This window comes from Carassius carassius, chromosome 48, assembly GCF_963082965.1.
Source record: "Carassius carassius chromosome 48, fCarCar2.1, whole genome shotgun sequence".
NCBI lineage: Eukaryota > Metazoa > Chordata > Actinopteri > Cypriniformes > Cyprinidae > Carassius > Carassius carassius.
The window spans coordinates 15,253,551-15,273,201 of NC_081802.1; the positions used below are offsets into that span (position 1 = coordinate 15,253,551).

At 37.7% G+C, this 19,651-nt stretch overlaps 2 protein-coding genes across 5 annotated transcripts in view; one reads left to right on the top strand and one right to left on the bottom strand.

Moving 5' to 3' along the window:
- Positions 1-2,604: 2,604 nt before the first annotated feature.
- Positions 2,605-11,779, bottom strand: LOC132131235 (chromobox protein homolog 6-like). 3 transcript variants are annotated; one of them, XM_059543256.1, is made up of 6 exons: positions 11,642-11,779; positions 11,000-11,043; positions 8,927-8,992; positions 5,000-5,066; positions 3,885-4,889; positions 2,605-3,382 (listed from the first exon to the last, which is right to left on the bottom strand). In XM_059543256.1, exons 1-6 carry the CDS (start codon positions 11,708-11,710, stop codon positions 3,380-3,382), a joined length of 1,254 nt encoding a protein of 417 aa, XP_059399239.1. In that variant the 5' UTR covers positions 11,711-11,779; the 3' UTR covers positions 2,605-3,379. The 3 variants fall into 3 exon arrangements, with proteins under 3 accessions (XP_059399239.1, XP_059399238.1, XP_059399237.1); XM_059543255.1 differs by having other exon boundaries at positions 3,861-4,889; XM_059543254.1 differs by having other exon boundaries at positions 2,605-4,889.
- A 550-nt stretch (positions 11,780-12,329) lies between these two features.
- Positions 12,330-19,651, top strand: part of LOC132131587 (85/88 kDa calcium-independent phospholipase A2-like) — a 22,256-nt gene continuing 14,934 nt past the window's right edge. For both annotated transcript variants that reach the window (XM_059543650.1, XM_059543651.1), the window contains exons 1-2: positions 12,330-12,464; positions 19,465-19,651. The exon at positions 19,465-19,651 is cut by the window's right edge and continues 28 nt beyond it. In XM_059543650.1, coding sequence (XP_059399633.1) covers positions 19,471-19,651 — 181 coding nt within the window. In that variant the 5' untranslated portion in view covers positions 12,330-12,464; positions 19,465-19,470. The remainder of the gene's footprint in view (positions 12,465-19,464) is intronic.

Consider the following 19,651-nt stretch of genomic DNA (forward strand, 5'->3'; position numbering starts at 1 on the left):
TCCAATCGTCAACCATTCGTCATCCCTCTGTGCAATATGTCAAACACTACCTATCTATCTACGATTCTGTCCATCCATCCATCCATCTATCTGGGATTCTATCTATCTGTTTATCTATCTATCTGACTGTCTGCCTATCTGGGATGATTCTGTCCATCCATCCATCTGGGATTCTATCTATCTATCCGACTGTCTATGTGTCTGGGATTCTATCTATCTTGGATTCTGTCCGTCCGTCCATCCATTCGTCCGTTTATTTATTTATAAAACAAATCGTTATATATCCATCTACTGCAGGAGGCACGAGAATATCATTTGACATCTTGTGGTCATTCAAAATGAATTTGGCTACCATTAACAATTATAATGGTTATGATTATGGCTGCAGCACGATTATTTGTGCATCCAGGAATAAAGAATAAAAATAATTAGTCTAAAAACTTCTCAGCTATTAATAGAACACTATGTCAGGAGCACACAAGATGGAAAATCTGGCGTGAGAAATGTAGTCTAGTGCAGGGGTTCCCAACCACATTCCCAGAGCCCTCCAACACTGCACGTTTCCATCAGATCATCATCTTATGAATAATCATTAGATCACCATCATGTTGTTCCAAACCTGTGACTTTCTGTTTTCCATTCAAAGCACAAAAGGAGATATGAAGCAAAATGTTCATGCTGCTCTTTTCCATACAAGGTTAGTAAATTGGGATAAATGCTGTAAAGACGGAATCTCTCACTAATCAGACTAGTCTCTATTATAACAGTAAAATCAAATGGGTACCAAAGAGACAGTGTCTTTAAAGTGATTTTATTAAAAGCTCTTTCAAGGAAAACACAAAGCAACAACATTATGACACTTAAATGTACAATTAGGATTCTCAAATCATGCACCCACTACATTACAATGTCAAAGCAACAAGTCCATTATCATAATCAGCTTCATCAATGGCATTAACCATACACATTACCAAACAGATAACTTATAAATCACACTTAGTTCTGTTTTTTTTTTGGGGGGGGGGGGGGGGGGGGGGGGGGTTCTACATTCTTTCAAACCCAAAGTAGACTAGTAAAATTGAACAACAATGGCTATGAAATAAAGACAGGACGTATCATTCATTTCTACGGCATGGAAAAATTCATAATAATGAATCTGAACACAAACAAAAAAACGTATCAGACACTCATGTTTGAGGATGATACCTTCATCCTAACCATTTTAAATGATCTCTTCTTGTGCAGTGAGGGTCCCTGGTGGCTACAACCTACTGCATGAAAAGCCCTACTGCATGAAATGTAGGCCACATGTTATCATAGTGCTAAGCTACTGGTTTAGGAGAAAACATCTTGAACTGTTTCACACCATAGTGACATTTTCTAACATTAAAGATGTAAAGGTAAACAAGGACTTGACTGTTTTAAACAGTGGGATTAAACAGAGCAGCTAAAGGCAACACATGCTTCGATATAACTGTAGATATTATTGTACAGATGCACCACACGTGGCACCCTATGCATGGCAGCACCAGGGATATGATCAGAACATTAATTATTTCAGACCTGGGATAAACATACGACTATGATTTAATAATAATAACAATAATTGATATAAACATTTAAAGAACGTTGAAAAAGAAAAGAAAATTTAAAGTAGGTAAGTTCACATTAATGTCTGGAAGCCAGTAAACTAAAACCATTTTAACGTTAATGAAAGTTAGTTATTATATACACATACTAAAAATATGAAAAATGGTCAATATTTGTAAATAATTTGGAGAACATTTTTACAAAAAAGTCAGCACAGTGATAAGAGTAATAGTGCTCCATTAGAGGACGACGGTATGACTACAAGTGGAACTTAATTGTGTTCTATAATTAAATCTTATGAGGTTTGCCTTTGTCCTCCGGTGGAGTCTTGACATTTCATCATCCTTCGGTACAACCAAGTTAGCTGCCATAAATTGTGTTAACCTGTTTCTTCAAGTCTAATGTGGCAGGTTATATATAATATTGCTTGGTGGACTGCCCAAAAAAGCCTAAGCGAAAAGCATCCCACAACCTTCATAAAGTCTAAAATAATAAAATGCGCCATGCTGCAACTAAACCATTTAGCTTTCAGTAAAATGCTAAATATTAAATGAAGTTCACACAAACATTGTCATTGTGTACTCACCTTCCTGCATTTTGAGACTTTCTTCAGTAAAACATAAAAGGAGTTCTTCAGCAGAATGTCCAACCCACTCTTTTCACTACAATGAAAGTGAATGGTGGCCAAGGCTGTCAAGACGATGTTTTTCAGTCCATTCCTCACACATAGCAATAGAATGGATTTATACATCTTGGAATACAGCGCACAAGTCATTTGTCTTTTTTGGAGATTTACAGCCCCTGGTCCCCATTCACTTAACCAATACCAATACTAGATAGACAGAATACAAATACTAGATAGATTCCAATTCCAAATTCCAAAATATAAGTACTGACACATCCCTAGCACCAACTAAGCCAGCTAGCTTTATCCCAGGTCTGTATTGTCAATGCTAGCGCCCAGTTGGACCTGCAGACAACATGGGACGAGCTCAAGGGCCAACAAGATGGTCCCATACTGTATCGTCTGAGAGCGTGAAAGAGAGTTTCATCAACCAAGTCAATCTGTTATATTTGGTATTTTTGAGACCCACTTAGTGTAAATGTCTCTAAATGGTATTTGAACTCCTTCAATCAAGTTCTGAGAGAAATTACCTATGGTTACCGGCCCCAAAAATACAGTAACTATTACATGAAACACAAACTATTGTAGTCAGAAGGCAAATATGAGAAGGTACTTCTCCAATAGGTAAAGTGGGTAGTTGATTATGTGGAAGGTTTGACGTACAGTACCACACTACAAATGCAGTCCTCAGCATTCACACTTGAATCAGTAATGAGTCTCAGCAGACATCTGGATCGGAGCGGAGTTCAAGCGGAAGGAAATAACTTAACTGTCCTCAGGATTTTGCAGCTTTGTGCATATAAATACAGTCACGTCTATGCCTGTATACTATAGCAAGTTCCACAATGACTTGGGTTCTTCATCACAGGAAAAAGTTGGTGAGATCAATAAATCAATGTGCAGATACACAATCTTCACTCACACTGGCTAACTTCCAAAGCAGGAGTGAAGCATCCTGTGCTCATAATCCTAATGAAAATGGACTTCAAATGAAAAGAAATGTCTTGGTGCAACATCTCAAGTCCAAGAAAGCTGTTGAGATCAACATTTCTTGGGTGGATTCTGAACTTAAGGTCTGGAGATATGGGAATGGCGGTCTCTACAGGACTGGAGGTGACAAAACAAGGCGCATTTACTTGGGAAAAAGGCTGTGGAAAGGCAGGATCACTGGGGAAAAAAAAGAGGAAGAAAAGCATGAAGTACTTCAAAATCATCATAACATGTTTAAAATGCAGATGTCAAGGGAAGCACCCCTGCCTTTAAATATTACTTCAATATTTATTAATTTCACCAAAAATGCTTTTTAATGTAATTAACGCCAACTATTTTAGGATGCATGAATATCATTATGGTAAGTTCTCATGGAATTTAGTGGGCATATATTCTTGTTGGAGATGTTTAGAGAGAACTTTCAAGAGGCAGCTGTTGTGGGTCAGGGTGGGTTGTCAGCTTGGCAAGGGGAAGAGGGTTTAAAACCTGCTCCTGATTGGCAGAATTCCTTGATGGTGACTGTGAGAAGGTTTGTGGTTACGTCAGTCACGACTACATTGGTACAGCTGGGTGTCATTTCAGGGTGCCAATTGGGATTTCCCTCTTTTGGCTCCCTAGTTTCCTCAGGAAGTGGGGTGGTAGTGCAGTCACTAACCTGGCAGACCGAAGCTCGACCCACCTGGGTTCGATGTTGAAGTTTCCTTTTTCTGCCTCGAGAAGTAGTGAGATTCTGAGAGCCCTGGTCTTCATCTTCAAGAGAGAATGATGGAGAGGAAGAATAGGAGTGTGAGGAAGCGAGGAATGGCGCAGAGCTGGACTTCGGGTGAGGTTGGGAGGCATCTTGGGAACGTGATGAGGCTGATAAGTCCAATTTAGTTGGAGACATGGGAGCTTCAGGTGGAGTCTGTGGTTTCTGAAGTGAAGGGGAGCTGTTGTTAGACCCACTGGAGCTGGATGGAGAAGGTGGATGCTGATATTGAAACTTCTGCGTACTAGCAGAGGAATGGCTATCACAGCAGTTTCCAGCTCTCCGATTTGCTCCAGTGTTGGATTCTTCATTGGCCATGGAGGACACTGACCCACAGGGGTGGAGCCCAAATGGCTGGCCATACATCGGGAAACCCAACATCTTCATAGGATGCTGAAAAGGCCTGTAAGGCATGTCCCCCTGCTTTTTCCCAATGATGCGATTTCGGGATGGGATTTTCGCCCGTGCCCCGAATGACTGTGGTGACCTTCTACTTGTTACTCCACTGTTTTCGGATTTGTCAATGACATTCAGGTTCAAGATTATGCGTCCTCGCTTAACCTCCCGCGGTTTGACTCTGCGGTTGAGGATGCGGACAGTTTCAGAGAATGGAGAGATGGGAGGACGGGATGAGGTTGTGGATCCAGTGGGCTCGCCTAGGGGGTCGGGTCGAGGCAAAGGTCGTCGGGACATCCTATGACAACGATGGATGTCTTTCTTCAGTTTATGAGCAGCGGCGAGAGAGTGCACTCTGGGGGTTGGAGCGGTGGAGAAGGAAGAGGATGATGAAGGCTGAGGAGGAGCTGAACTTGCAGAAGAGGAAGAGGCGGGAAGCTTGGCAGTTATTCGAGGTGGAGTGCGTTGGGTATTTGAGATTCGAGGTGGAGTGCGTTGGGTATCTGAGCTTCGAGGTCTATCACCCGCCTGTGCCCGTGCCTAGATAAGCAGAGAGCAAATGTGACCGGGAGGTACTAAAACATCAGACAGAAAGTTTATCAATATTTTTTTAAATTAGAATATGGAAAAATTTCAAAGAAAACTCAAACCTTTATTACAAAGTTTTTTGGTTTAGGTCCCCGTTTCTTTGGGCCATAAAGTTCCTGCTGGCGCTCCCTATGAATTGTGGGAGAGCACCAATTAATCCAAGGAAAATATGATATCACTTTAGTGTCAAGCCTAAACCATAATCAAAATGATAGCCTTTGAAGCATAATGCAAGTCGTCTTTGTATAAAAATCCATCGAGAGGCTAGTTTTTAGTCAAACTGGCAGCATAAAGCTGAAAAAATAAAGCAAGAGAAGAAAAAAATTAAATGTAAACAATCTTTTCATGGCTCTTACATTGAATATGTGAACTGTTGAGCACATATACATATACATATATATATACACACATACATATACATATATATACACATACACAATATATATATACATACACTAATATATATACATATATATACATACATACATACATACACACACACACACACATATATACATATATATATATATATATATACACACACACAACCCGAATTCCGGAAAAGTTGGGACGTTTTTTAAATTTTAATAAAATGAAAACTAAAGGAATTTCAAATCACATGAGCCAATATTTTATTCACAATAGAACATAGATAACGTAGCAAATGTTTAAACTGAGAAATTTTACACTTTTATCTACTTAATTAGCTCATTTAAAATTTAATGCCTGCTACAGGTCTCAAAAAAGTTGGCACGGGGGCAACAAATGGCTAAAAAAGCAAGCAGTTTTGAAAAGATTCAGCTGGGAGAACATCTAGTGATTAATTAAGTTAATTGATATCAGGTCTGTAACATGATTAGCTATAAAAGCTTTGTCTTGGAGAAGCAGTCTCTCAGAAGTAAAGATGGGCAGAGGCTCTCCAATCTGTGAAAGACTGCGTAAAAAAATAGTGGAAAACTTTAAAAACAATGTTCCTCAACGTCAAATTGCAAAGGCTTTGCAAATCTCATAATCTACAGTGCATAACATCATCAAAAGATTCAGAGAAACTGGAGAAATCTCTGTGCGTAAGGGACAAGGCCGGAGACCTTTATTGGATGCCCGTGGTCTTCGGGCTCTCAGACGACACTGCATCACTCATCGGCATGATTGTGTCAATGACATTACTAAATGGGCCCAGGAATACTTTCAGAAACCACTGTCGGTAAACACAATCCGCCGTGCCATCAGCAGATGCCAACTAAAGCTCTATCATGCAAAAAGGAAGCCATATGTGAACATGGTCCAGAAGCGCCGTCGTGTCCTGTGGGCCAAGGCTTATTTAAAATGGACTATTTCAAAGTGGAATAGTGTTTTATGGTCAGACGAGTCCAAATTTGACATTCTTGTTGGAAATCACCGACGCTGTGTCCTCCGGGCTAAAGAGGAGGGAGACCTTCCAGCATGTTATCAGCGTTCAGTTCAAAAGCCAGCATCTCTGATGGTATGGGGGTGCATAAGTGCATACGGTATGGGCAGCTTGCATGTTTTGGAAGGCTCTGTGAATGCTGAAAGGTATATAAAGGTTTTAGAGCAACATATGCTTCCCTCCAAACAACGTCTATTTCAGGGAAGGCCTTGTTTATTTCAGCAGGACAATGCAAAACCACATACTGCAGCTATAACAACAGCATGGCTTCGTCGTAGAAGAGTCCGGGTGCTAACCTGGCCTGCCTGCAGTCCAGATCTTTCACCTATAGAGAACATTTGGCGCATCATTAAACGAAAAATACGTCAAAGACGACCACAAACTCTTCAGCAGCTGGAAATCTATATAAGGCAAGAATGGGACCAAATTCCAACAGCAAAACTCCAGCAACTCATAGCCTCAATGCCCAGACGTCTTCAAACTGTTTTGAAAAGAAAAGGAGATGCTACACCATGGTAAACATGCTCCGTCCCAACTATTTTGAGACCTGTAGCAGAAATCAAAATTGAAATGAGCTCATTTTGTGCATAAAATTGTAAACTTTCTCAGTTTAAACATTTGCTATGTTATCTATGTTCTATTGTGAATAAAATATTGGCTCATGTGATTTGAAAGTCTTTTAGTTTTCATTTTATTCAAATTTAAAAAACATCCCAACTTTTCCGGAATTCGGGTTGTATATATATATATAGGTCCATAAATATTGGGACATGGACACAATTCTAATCTTTTTGGCTCTATACACCACCACAATGGACTTGAAATTAAACATTAAACGAACAAGATGTGTTTTAACTGCAGACTTTCAGCTTTAATTTGAGGGTATTTACATCCAAATCAGGTGAACAGTGTAGGAATTACCACAGTTTGTATATGTGCCTCCCACTTTTTAAGGGACCAAAAGTAATGGGACAGATTAACAATCATAAATCAAAGTTTCACTTTTTAATACTTGGTTGCAAATCCTTTGCAGTCAATTACACCCTGAAGTCTGGAACGCATAGACATCACCAGACGCTGGGTTTCATCCCTGGTGATGCTCTGCCAGGCCTCTACTGCAACTGCCTTCAGTTCCTACTTGTTCTTGGGGCATTTTCCTCTTCAGTTTTGTCTTCAGCAAGTGAAATGCATGCTCAATCGGATTCAGGTGAGGTGATTGACTTGGCCATTGCATAACATTCCACTTCTTTCCCTTAAAAAACTCTTTGGTTGCTTTCGCAGTATGCTTCGGGTCATTGTCCATCTGCACTGTGAAGCGGCGTCCAATGAGTTCGGAAGCATTTGGCTGAATATGAGCAGATAATATTTTCCGAAACACTTCAGAATTCATCCTGCTGCTTTTGTCAGCAGACACATCATCAATAAATACAAGAGAACCAGTTCCATTGGCAGCCATACATGCCCACGCCATGACACTACCACCACCATGCTTCACTGATGAGGTAGTATGCGTTGGATCATGAGCAGTTCCTTTCCTTCTCCATACTCTTCTCTTCCCATCACTGTGGTACAAGTTGATCTTGGTCTCATCTGTCCATAGGATGTTGTTCCAGAACTGTGAAGGCTTTTTTAGATGTTGTTTGGCAAACTCTAATCTGGCCTTCCTGTTTTTGAGGCTCACCAATGGTTTACATCTTGTGGTGAACCCTCTGTATTGACTCTGGTGAAGTCTTCTCCTGATTGTTGACTTTGACACACATACATCTACCTCCTGGAGAGTGTTCTTGATCTGGCCAACTGTTGTGAAGGGGGTTTTCTTCACCAGGGAAAGAATTCTTCGTTCATCCACCACAGTTGTTTTCCATGGTCTTCCGGGTCTTTTGATGTTGCCGAGCTCACGTTCTTTCTTTTTAAGAATGTTCCAAACAGTTGATTTGGCCACACCTAATATTATTTCTCTCTCTCTGATGGGTTTGTTTTGTTTCTTCAGCCTAATAATGGCTTGCTTCACTGATAGTGACAGCTCTTTGGATCTCATATTGAGAGTTGACAGCAACAGATTCCAAATGCAAATATCACATTTGAAATGAACTCTGGACCTTTTATCTGCTCCTTGTAAATGGGATAATGAGGGAATAACACACACCTGGCCAAGGAACAGCTGAGCAGCCAATTGTCCCATTACTTTTGGTCCCTTAAAAAGTGGGAGGCACATATACAAACTGTTGTAATTCCTACACTGTTCACCTGATTTGAATGTAAATACCCTCAAATTAAAGCTGCAGGTCTGCAGTTAACGCACATCTTGTTCGTTTCATTTCAAATCCATTGTGGTGGTGTATAGAGCCAAAAAGATTAGAATTGTGACCATGTCCCAATATTTATGGACCTGACTGTATATATATATATATATATATATATACACACACACACACACACACACACACACACACACACACATATATATATATATATATATATATATATATATATATATATATATATATATACATACATGCATAATGTGTATGTAATAAATATTTTTGCGCTTTAACAGTTAAAATCTTAAAGTGACACTCACTTTTGCTCAAAGACTGTGAGGAGTCGATCATCCAAGATGTTCTCCTCTGGTTCCCATGTGCTGTGTCTATATTGCAAAACATTTGAAATATTTTAAATAGTAATGGGTATTTAAGAAATATCAATGATATCAACTTTTCTCTTTTTCCCATCAAGATTTTAGTAGTAAAACTTATATATTTATATATGTTGTATTTTGACAGCACTGTATTTTTATTTTTTTCAGTTTATTCAATCAGTCCCATAATGTGACATTTTTAACTGTGCCAGTTTTTTGGATATGGCCTCTTCTGAATATCATTAATTCATCATTGCCATTAAGATTTCAAAAAACTTTAAACTGGATGTTATTAAGCCTCTTGTTTAAAAAAAAAAAAAAAAGGAAAGAAAAGAAAACACACACACACACACATAACTTGATGCTGGAGAATTAGTTAATTACAGACCAACTTAAATCTCCCTTTTCTGTCACTAGATTAGGTAGTCTCCCCACAACTATGTTCTTTCTTACAGAAAAATGGTATCTGTAAGGTTTTACAGTCAGGATTTAGACCGTATAATAGTACAGAGACTGCTCTCATTAGAGTTACAAATTACCTGGTCTTATCATCCTATCGTGGTTGTATCTATCTATTATTGCTATTGGACCTTAGCACTGCATTCAACACGATCGACCACAACATTCTTTTGAATAGACTAGCAGTATGGAGTTCCACAAGGCTCAGTACTAGGACTGTTGCTTTTCACACTTTTCAGCTACCCTTGAGAGATATCATCAGGAAACATGATGTTAGCTTGCACTGCTAAGCTGATGATACTCTGCTCTATATTTGTTCGCGGCCCGTTGAAACATACCAATTCACAAATCTAATGGAATGCATAGTTGATAGTTGATACCATATTTTAACATCTTAAAAATACATCTAAATTATGACCTATACTCTTAATATCAAATGCAGAAACTTTATTCATGCATTCATGACCTCAAGGTTAGACTAATGTAATGCTTTATTAGGTGGTTGTTCTGCATGCTTAGTAAACAAACTCCAGCTTGTCCAAAATGCAGCAGCTAGAGTTCTTACTAGAACCAGGAAGTGCGACCATATTACCCCGGTTCTGTCAAAACTGAACTGGCTCCCTATTAAACAGTGTATACATTTTAAAATCTTGGAAATATAAAGCTTTGAATGGTTTAGCTCCTAAGTACTTGAGCGAGCTCATATCTTATTATAATCCTTCACTATTTAATGTCCAAACTCTAGAATAATCTACCCAGCGATGTTCAGGAGGCAGACACACTCTGTCAGTTTAAATCTAGATTAAAGACTCATCTCTTTAACCTAGCATACACACAACACAATAACTTTTCCATATTTCAAATACGTTAAAAGATTGTTACGCTGCATTAATTAGGTCAACCGCAACTGAGAACACTTCCCATAACCCCGATATACTTAAAATCGCAAGAGAACTGGCCCCCCAAATGAGCCTGGTTTCACCCAAGGTTTTTCTCTCCATTTCTGTCACCGATGGGAGTTTTGGTTCCTTGTCACCTTGCGCTTGCTTATGAACTGACATTAACTGATAAACCATTTTCTATTGTCCTCTTGCATTTTCAGCACACATTTTTCTTACACTGCAAAGCTGCTTTGACAATCTGTACTGTATAAAGCGCTATATTAATAACGGTGACTTGACTATTCACAGTAAATAAGAATTAATTCACAGAGTAAACAGTTTAAAGTTAAAGTTTGGGTCCATTTGTTGTCCTTTACTTACCATTTGGACGCAAATGTTATCCAAATTAGATTAGTTATGAAAGGAATCACTCAAAGCAGTAACACAAATCACTTAATTTTCCTTATAGAGCTGCAGCTGCGCTTCTCTTCGCTTACACACTAGTCGTGCACTGTGCAACCAACCTAAAGAGATAAATAATATAATATATATATATATATATATATATATATATATATATCCCCCTTTCCACTCAAACTACAGAAGTTAGAAAACAGTGTACAACTCTGAAACAGCAAAATATACCCATTGCATTGTTTATATTTTAAAAACTTACTTCAGCGCCCAACCTTTCCATTTAACCAGGTACTCAATTCGACCCTACAAAGAGGAAAAACAGAGGAAAAAGTTATTTATTTAACACTAATTAAACAATGCATGAGCAACTCATGCTCGACTTCAAGACTCACGCCCATTTATTTAATTTTTGTGGCTCAGTAAGGTGTGTTTACCAACATATACACTACTAGAGCACATCTAACACCTTAAACTATGTGGCCCGACACTACTGTGCATTATGTAAACTACTCGACCCTGGTGCATTGTTAAGATCTGTGAATCTTGGGTCTGCCAGCATGCATTGATTTTGTTATGGACTCATGCCAAGCACTTTGTTCCTTTTCAGCCTCCTCCTCCTCCTGCTGCTGCTCTTTTAGCGGTCTGATGTCAGTTCCCAGCACAGCACAACCCAATTTTACAACATGAATCTCAAGTTGCATATCCAAAGGTCCCACATTCGACTTGTTATTTCTAATCTGACAATGCATGTAAATGGATTGGGTCGCAGAATCGGGAAACATCTGCAAGTAGGCCTCCCACTCATGTCATTACAGGCGCCTTGAAGCTCCGCTTCGCGAGACAAGCGAATGAACGTGAAAAACATTTCCAAACCCCCCAAAACCCATTCTACCTTACTCACTTTCCTAACGCGGCTTTTCAGAATGGCTTCCGCTGGGAAAACCCGCTCTCCGACCGCGGAAACCTCCATGTTTTCTGCGCGCTCGCTCCACACGGCTCTGTCTAGCGGCTCTACACTTTACAAATATCTCACCGCAACAAACCTCGCGCTGTCACGTGGTCCGGGGTCAAATAGCCCTTGTCGTCATGGAAACGGCGAGATCTTGATACATACGACAGATTATTAAAGTTAAAATAAAATAAATATGAAAATAATTTTCGTTTTTCTGTATCTCAATAAGAGAGAGGTAATTTTGTTTTATTATTTTGCTGGTTTGAGCACGTTTAGAAGATGTCTTTAAGGTGTTTATGATTTTTAAAATACATGTAAGCGATCTCTAACAGACAATAAACATCTTTCTAAACATCTATTTGACATCTGATAGGAAACGCCTAGACATACTGCGTATGAACGTTACCTACTGTTTATTTTGAGGGTTTTATTTTTGTTTTATTAAAAAAAATAGTTTACAGCAATTTTTAATAAAGAATTTGGTTTGGTTTTCAAACTTAAAACAAAAAAAAGCCCTTATTAAATATGTTACATGCGTGAGTCCTAAAGAAGCTGCTTTTTGTAGACCATAAACGCCCCCTCAGCCTCATTGGCTGGAATCGCGGTTGCGCACTGGAAACTCGGTTACTGATTGGCTACTACGTCTGTCAGTCTAGCTTGCACAAGGCTGGTTGTGACGCAGTGATTGTTGATGTGCCCCGTCAAAAGTCAGCGGTCTGCTGAGTCTGCTGAGTTTATCCGCTACCGAACGGGTTAATGAAATAGCGAAAAGGTAAGGCGTTTAGCGAAGTATACAATGTAATATTTCAGTGAGAATTAAAGCTTAATTGTGGTATTTGGTTTAAAACGAGTGCTAGCTGTTGCCGACTTATCAAGTGGTCGTGCCCGGATGTGTTTTTTATCAGTTTAATAGTGATAGTCTAAACCCAACGAATAAACGGCGTGCTGTGAAATACTAACAGCTTAGGTGATAATTTCGGTTGCAGGCTACACTAGTGCAAACGACTAAAATACACCTCATTATCAGACCAGCTAATCATTGAGCGCTAACAGTAGAGACGTCCCTTCCCTGCCGAGGACTGTGGTCAGCTCTCATTTCATCATTTACATTCGCCACTCTAAAAGCTAAAACTCTGCTGGACATTGGAATACAGTTTATTACTACGTCAGTTCATGCTTCTTAAAGTATGAATTAGCCGCATTTTCATCATCGTGCTCCTCTTTTATCACAGTACAGTAACAATCTTTCATAGATACTAGTTTAAATAAATATAAACATCCTATTATTCATGCATTTGACCTCTAGGTTTGTATAAACTGTTGTTCAAGCAAGTTGCCACACATTTAAACAAATTATATAACCTACATTACATGTTAAAAGTAGGCTATCACAAACATTTTAAATTAAAACTCCCCACTGACAGAAACAAGTCGACTCTCGTGCCTTTTCTTTTGCATTTAAATCTTTATTACAAGTAGTCCAGTCCATTTATGATGTTGCCTTGTTTATCTAAAAGTGCACTTTATCTTGTTTTAAACCTAGCCAAATATTGACTGTGAAACACAGTATACTTCTTTTATTATATCAATTTATTGTAAAATTACTACATTTCTGTGTTATAGCCCCATCAGAAACTTACTTAGCCCAGACACAGCTCCCCTGACCAAGGATTTTCTAATGATGTTCCTGTTTTTTGGTGTCACTTTCATTAACACTGAAAAATAAACGTTAAAAATAAAAAAGGGCCTAATATGTGGCCTATAAACATTTAATATTATGGGGGAGGGGTCAAGCAACACAAGCAAGCAACTCTCAAACTGTGCAAGAGTTATGCCACATCAGTCAGTTCACTGCAGAGAAAGTGAAAGTAAAAAAAACTGACAAAGCTTTCAAAGGCTGCATTAACGGCGCATGTTCTCCGAGACAATGAGAGACTAAACTACTTCAACATATGTTGTTAATGTTATAAATAACTGTCTTAAATTATCCCTTTAATATTTGTCTTGTGGCCCGTATAGTGAAAAACATGAGAAGAAACGTATTTCAGGTTGTTTTTGAAAATCGGTGCACGAAATAAAGCTGCTCACAATTTCCATTCTTGACTGCTCTATGAAAAATTTGGGGGTAATATTTTAATGCAATTAAATAATAAAAGTAACCTACGACTACTAATAATAACAGGCCTAATAATAAGAAGAATGTAACATGACTACAATAATTGAAAATGCTAAATCCTCTTAATATTGCAGATTTTTGATGCTTTTGACGATATTTCTGGCTATTGTTGACGCGTGATCTCAGTACGGGGAGGTTATCGCGGGGCACCACCACAGGGCGTACCTGTACATTATGCCACTGTGTGGAAATAGTTGTATGAATTGTTTGCACTTAGAATTAGAATTTATTTACCATGTTTTCCTGCCAGTTGGCTTTGAGAGTGACTGACACTTGATGGTCAGAAAAAAAAAAACTGACTAAATAGTGTGAAAAATTTAGTAAAACAATGAAAAAAGAAAAGCCCTATAGGGCTGTAGCTATCGAGTATTTTAGTAATCGAGTATTCTACCAAAAATTCCTTCGATTAAACGAGTAATCGGATAAAATGTGTTTTTGCTTAATTAAAGTGCAATATTAATTATGCAAGAGAAAATAAGACTCCTGGGTCTCTTAAAATGAACAACTAAGTTTCCTTTTTTAGAAAAAAAAAATTTTTGTTTTTTAAATGCATAGAATGCAATGCATACATCAAAATTAAACATTTAATTATTACCCATTGTTTCTCTGTCTGTACTTGTACTGTGAACAATGACCATAAAGTTGACAGATGAATTAAGTGCATTTAAGTGCCACTCAGTTGGGGTTTTAAATAAAGCATTTTCTAAGATGCACATTAAACACATAAAACATTAATTTAAATATTTATTAAAAGTGATCTTTTAAATATTGAAAATTTACTTAACTTTTTGGTAAACAAATGGGATTTACTATAAAAAAATAAAACATGGAAGAAATGTTGTGTGATTAAAACGTAAAAAAAAAAAATGTTTGATTTTTTTTATTTTTTTTATTAAGGCTATATATACATTCTGCTGAACAACAGTCTTTAACCGGACTTATATTTTGACGGGTTGACATACCTTTACAGTTCTGTGTATGTGATGTGATGCTAGTTTTACTCAAATCAAACGGTCAAATGGGCATGAAGTGACTGTCAGAGCAGTTCTGGAGATGTTGTTCATGTGTTCACGTCCTTATTTAGTGAGACGACAGACGCCGAATTCACCGCGAGCTTCATGCGCGCTTCCGTGTGTTTAATGAATGAAGACGTGCTTCTGCTCCATTCATTAACAAAGACATGCAGAACATGCAGGATTCATATTTAAACAGACTATTCCGGCTTAATATTTACAGATATTACTCCATATCGTGATTTGACGTAAGTGCAATGACCTATTTTTGATGAATTCATTCAAAATTTGGCAAATTCCGTGCCATTCCGCGTTAAACTGTAAATTCTGTTTTTATGACTGGAATCCGCGATTCCCTCCGCGTTTTCTGCATCGCGGAAATCATATGGCCCTAGTTGTGGTATGCTAGCTCTATCTTTCAATGGACACACGCCACAACGTTCTCTTTACGTTTGCCCGCACACTCAAATCAAAACACTGCTGACTCCTTGCAGTATGCGATTTCAGCCGCAGCGTTTGTGTCTCTTTCTGCTTTGTGGGTGATGTAAACGCGTTGTGTCACATTAAAAAAATCATTGCCAAAGAACCTGACGTGAGATTTAAAATAAAATAAAAGAGGCTTCGAGGCAGAGGAATTTGCCTTGATTATTTTTTGTAATCGAGTTACTCAAGGAATGGTTTCGGCCCTAGTTTCCTATGTGCGTTCCTAAATTGTATTAATTTGTAAGTGTCATATTTGGTAGTTGGCATAAGAAGTTATATTGCTAATAACAGTGTCATATGAGAAGCTGTTGTAGGCTGTTTAAAAAAACACACAAGATGGCTGGATTTGCATGCTATTTAGATACATGTAGCTGAAGCTTATAGACGGTCAATACTTTCACTCAATTTAATTTTTAATTTTTTTTTTGCCGAGCAAAACTTTTCTCTATTGGACGGACATTTCGGTCACCTGAGCAAAAACAATCTTTATACCACACCTGTACAGCGGACACACAAAAATAGTGTGTAACTTTTAAATTTGATGTCTATTTATTTTATATATGTGCTATTTCTATTTATTTGACCCTTGATTTAACTATATGATTTTCTAAAAATAAGAATTTCTTTTTTACAGTATACACTGCCATTCAAAAGTTTGGAATCAGTTAATTAAAAAAAAAAAAAAAATTTAAAGAAGTTTCTTAAGCTCATCAAGGCTTTATCTATTTGATAAAAAATACTCAAATATTATTGGAATTTAAAATGTTTTCTATTTTTATATACTTTAAAATATAATGTATTCCTATAAATCAAAGCTGAATTTTCAGTGTCACATGATTAAAAAATATTAGAATATTTATAAATATAAATGTTATAAATATTAAAATATTAGAAATTGCAGTAGCCTAATAGTTTACAATATTAACGTTTTTTTCTGTAATTTTAATTACTAATTAATACTACTTAATACTTACTACTTACGTACTACATACAGCCTTGATGATCATAAGTGACTCCATTAAAACAAGGTCAATTATTTATTAGCTTCATAATGTAGGCCTAACATAATCTAATATAATATCAAAACAAACTGAAGCATTTGAACTGTGATTTGCAATTTAAATATTTTGAAAGAAAAAACAGCTTGAACATGAATTCTTCTATAGCTATCTAAACATCCCTATGAAGTGTAGTTTGCACAATACACCTGTGTCTGACCGTAAATGTATCTGAGTTTTGTTACCCTTCTGTTCCCATCATCCGCATTTTCCAGCACTTAATCAAGCCACTCTTCTTTAAAACATGAGGACGTTTTATTTCATGTGTCATTACGTTTGCGTTGACTCTCGATTAGAGCTATTTCGTCCACACGGCCCACTGAACTACCCTATTCGGTTTCTACAGCAAATCATTCTCTTTCTATGAAACCTGTAAACCGCATTCACCAGTTTCTTACTCTATAGTGACATCAACTTTATAGCAGTTAACCCGATCATTGCAATTCTTTTGTTTTTACTAAAATACTATGAAATAGCTTTCCCAACTCATTTTTGCGTGTGCGCGGCACATATTTATTCTGCGGCTTAGAGGGAACATTGGTTATGTCATGATCCTGTCATGATCTTGTTTCTTTCTCTGTCTCCCTCTGCTGGTAACTCTTCTCCTTTTCCCATCACTCTCCGTTTCTTTACTAAAAGCTGTTTCCACTTCCCATTAGGCTCATTTCCCTCCACCTGTTTCTCATCCTGTCTCATTATCTTGGCTACTTCTATTCTCTCTTTTTCCTGTCTCATTGTCAGATTGTTTGATGTCACTGATGTGTATCTACCATTGGCGTCTTCACGTTAGTTTAGTCCTGTCCTGTCCTGTCTTGTTGAAACGGGGTTTGGGTAATAGTTTATCTGCCACTGCTGGAGTTACGCTGTGCTTACCATTTGCACCCACAGAACCTTACCTGCTGAAAGCTGCTTCGGCTTCCCCGCTCTGCGAGCACCGACCGCCGGCCCCTTCGTGAGTCTCGTACACCTCCGCCTCACCGGTCTGCTGGTCACCCCTGCCACAGAGGTCTTCTTAGTTCATTTGTGCTACCCAGTCTACGGGTCATCTTCTGTTAGTCTATTTCTCCCTTGCTTTTGTTGGACTACCTGTGGCCAGACTATATTACTTTTTTGGGTAACGAAGTAAAGTAACGCATTACACTAATAATATTGGTAACTACACTACTTTACTAGACTATAGGAACGCGCTTTCCTGCGTTACACATGCCGTGTTTGCCTGTATGTAAAGTTCTGGGCCGGGTTTCCCGATAACGATTGATCTTAGCGCTTAACCCTCAAAGGCCGAGACAGCTGCGGCTAAAAATAACTGTTATTCCTTAATGTTTAATCACTTTTGAACCGCTAATCCAATCTGAATGCTTTAAAAGGTGATGTAAAGCAGAGCTTTTCCACGTTTTGGAGGTATCCTATTTATCTCATTATGGATATTCAGAGGCACCGTAATGTACGTGATTATGTCATCGCATTTTGACAACATTGATTCGTCAGAAGAAACCAATACTTTCGTTCTTCTGAGCCAAACAGAAATGATTGTTGACGCTTAGTTCCACCCCCGTGCCCAGATTGGTTCAAACTGTCCCGTATTAAATCACTAAGTAGTCTTTTGAGCTACTTCTTAACATAGCCTATTGCTTTGGAAAATGAACGAAAACAAAGTGAAAGTAAAGTCTGTCATGAGTGCATGAATTCAAACACACAATAACACATTTGCTTGAGAAAACTCTCCGAAAAAGCACAAAAAACACTCGACAGAGTACTTTGACATAAAACAAATCAAAAACAAGGATGAAACAGTGGTACATATCTCATAAAGCACTGGGATTTATGTCTTGGGTTGTTAGGCGATGTCCCAGTAAAATCGATTCTGACACAGATTACAGCCAACGGATCGATCATTTATATTATGTATACTAAGTAAATCATTATATAATTATACAGTTCATAAAGATTGTTGCACTATTTTTTTTCTGTTGCACTCTGAATATTTCTCACTCAATTTGTGTGTAGTTTGTGAATCATTTGTACTGTTTTTGCACTGTATTGTTGAAGACAATTTGTGCAATTGTTTTTACTATATGCTGCATAGTTTGTGTTTGTTGTTCATACTCATATTGAAAATATATTTCTCAGAAGAAGAAAAAACAAATGCAATTTATATTTAAAAGAAAATCTAAATGAATGTTTTATGCCTTCATTTGATAACCAGAAAAATTTAAATACACAACATAATTTCTGAGGGGAAAAAACATTTCATAAGGCTATTTTAAGAAAAATTTTAAAAGTTGTTTTTATGCATTTAAATAATTACACATGCTAAAAAAATAAAACATATGGTGAAGAAAAAAATAAAACATTTCATAGGGCCCTAAACATGTAATTTTTGTTAAACTTTTAATAAATTGCTGTGAAAATGTATAAGTGTTATGAATTACATTAATTAGACATGCTTTTTGATGAATACAATTAAATTTAACCATTAAAAAGGAGTTGAGAAAAAATAAAACAGATTTTATAGGGCCCTAAAAAAAAGTAAAGTAATAAGTAGTGAAGTTACTTTTCAAATGCAGTAACTAGTAAAGTAATCTCATTACAATTTACAGAAGTAACTAGTAACTAATTACATTTTTCGAGTAACTACCCCAACACTGATAATAGCCTACTGTAAAAACTTCATTTGAATGCTGACTATCGCACATAATAAAGTCCAGTAGCGAAGGCATATGGTATTTACTATAATAAATAATTAATTTCATTATTCAAAATAAAATATTAATGAATAAATCTCTGATAATCCCGGCTTGCTATGGTCACGCAGGTTTGTTTATCCATTAAACTCGTGGCCACGAGAAAAACATGTCGTTCCCTTGAAATAACATCTCGAGGCCACGACATAATACGACGTTCCCACGAGTTAATATGATGTTTCCTCGAATTAAAATCTTGTGGCCACGACAAAAAAACTAAGTGAACCGACCAAGCCCTCTCACAGGCACCGTAGTGTGTGTATATATATCAGCTTTCCACTTCCCTCTCTTACCTCAGGTCACCATGCAGTTCCTGGGCCGTATATTGGACACAGTGAGCTCCGTGTCGACCTTGTTCTCCAACCCGTACCGTGTGAGGGATGTGCAGCTGTCGGATTATAATGGCAAAGTGCTACTGAAACAGGAAGGCAGGCTGGTCCTGTACAGGAACCAACACAGCCATTCATGGGACTGTCTGCTTCTCT

Bases quoted from the DNA above. Each gene is read 5' to 3' on its own strand.
- LOC132131235 (XM_059543254.1), bottom strand. From the start codon at position 11,710: ATGGAGGTTTCCGCGGTCGGAGAGCGGGTTTTCCCAGCGGAAGCCATT. The intron at 8,993-10,999 runs GTAAGTTTTTAA...TTTGCAATATAG, and splicing joins TGGAAAGGTTGGGCGCTGAA to ACACAGCACATGGGAACCAG. The intron at 5,067-8,926 runs GTGAGTGTCACT...CACAATTCATAG, and splicing joins CTCACAGTCTTTGAGCAAAA to GGAGCGCCAGCAGGAACTTT.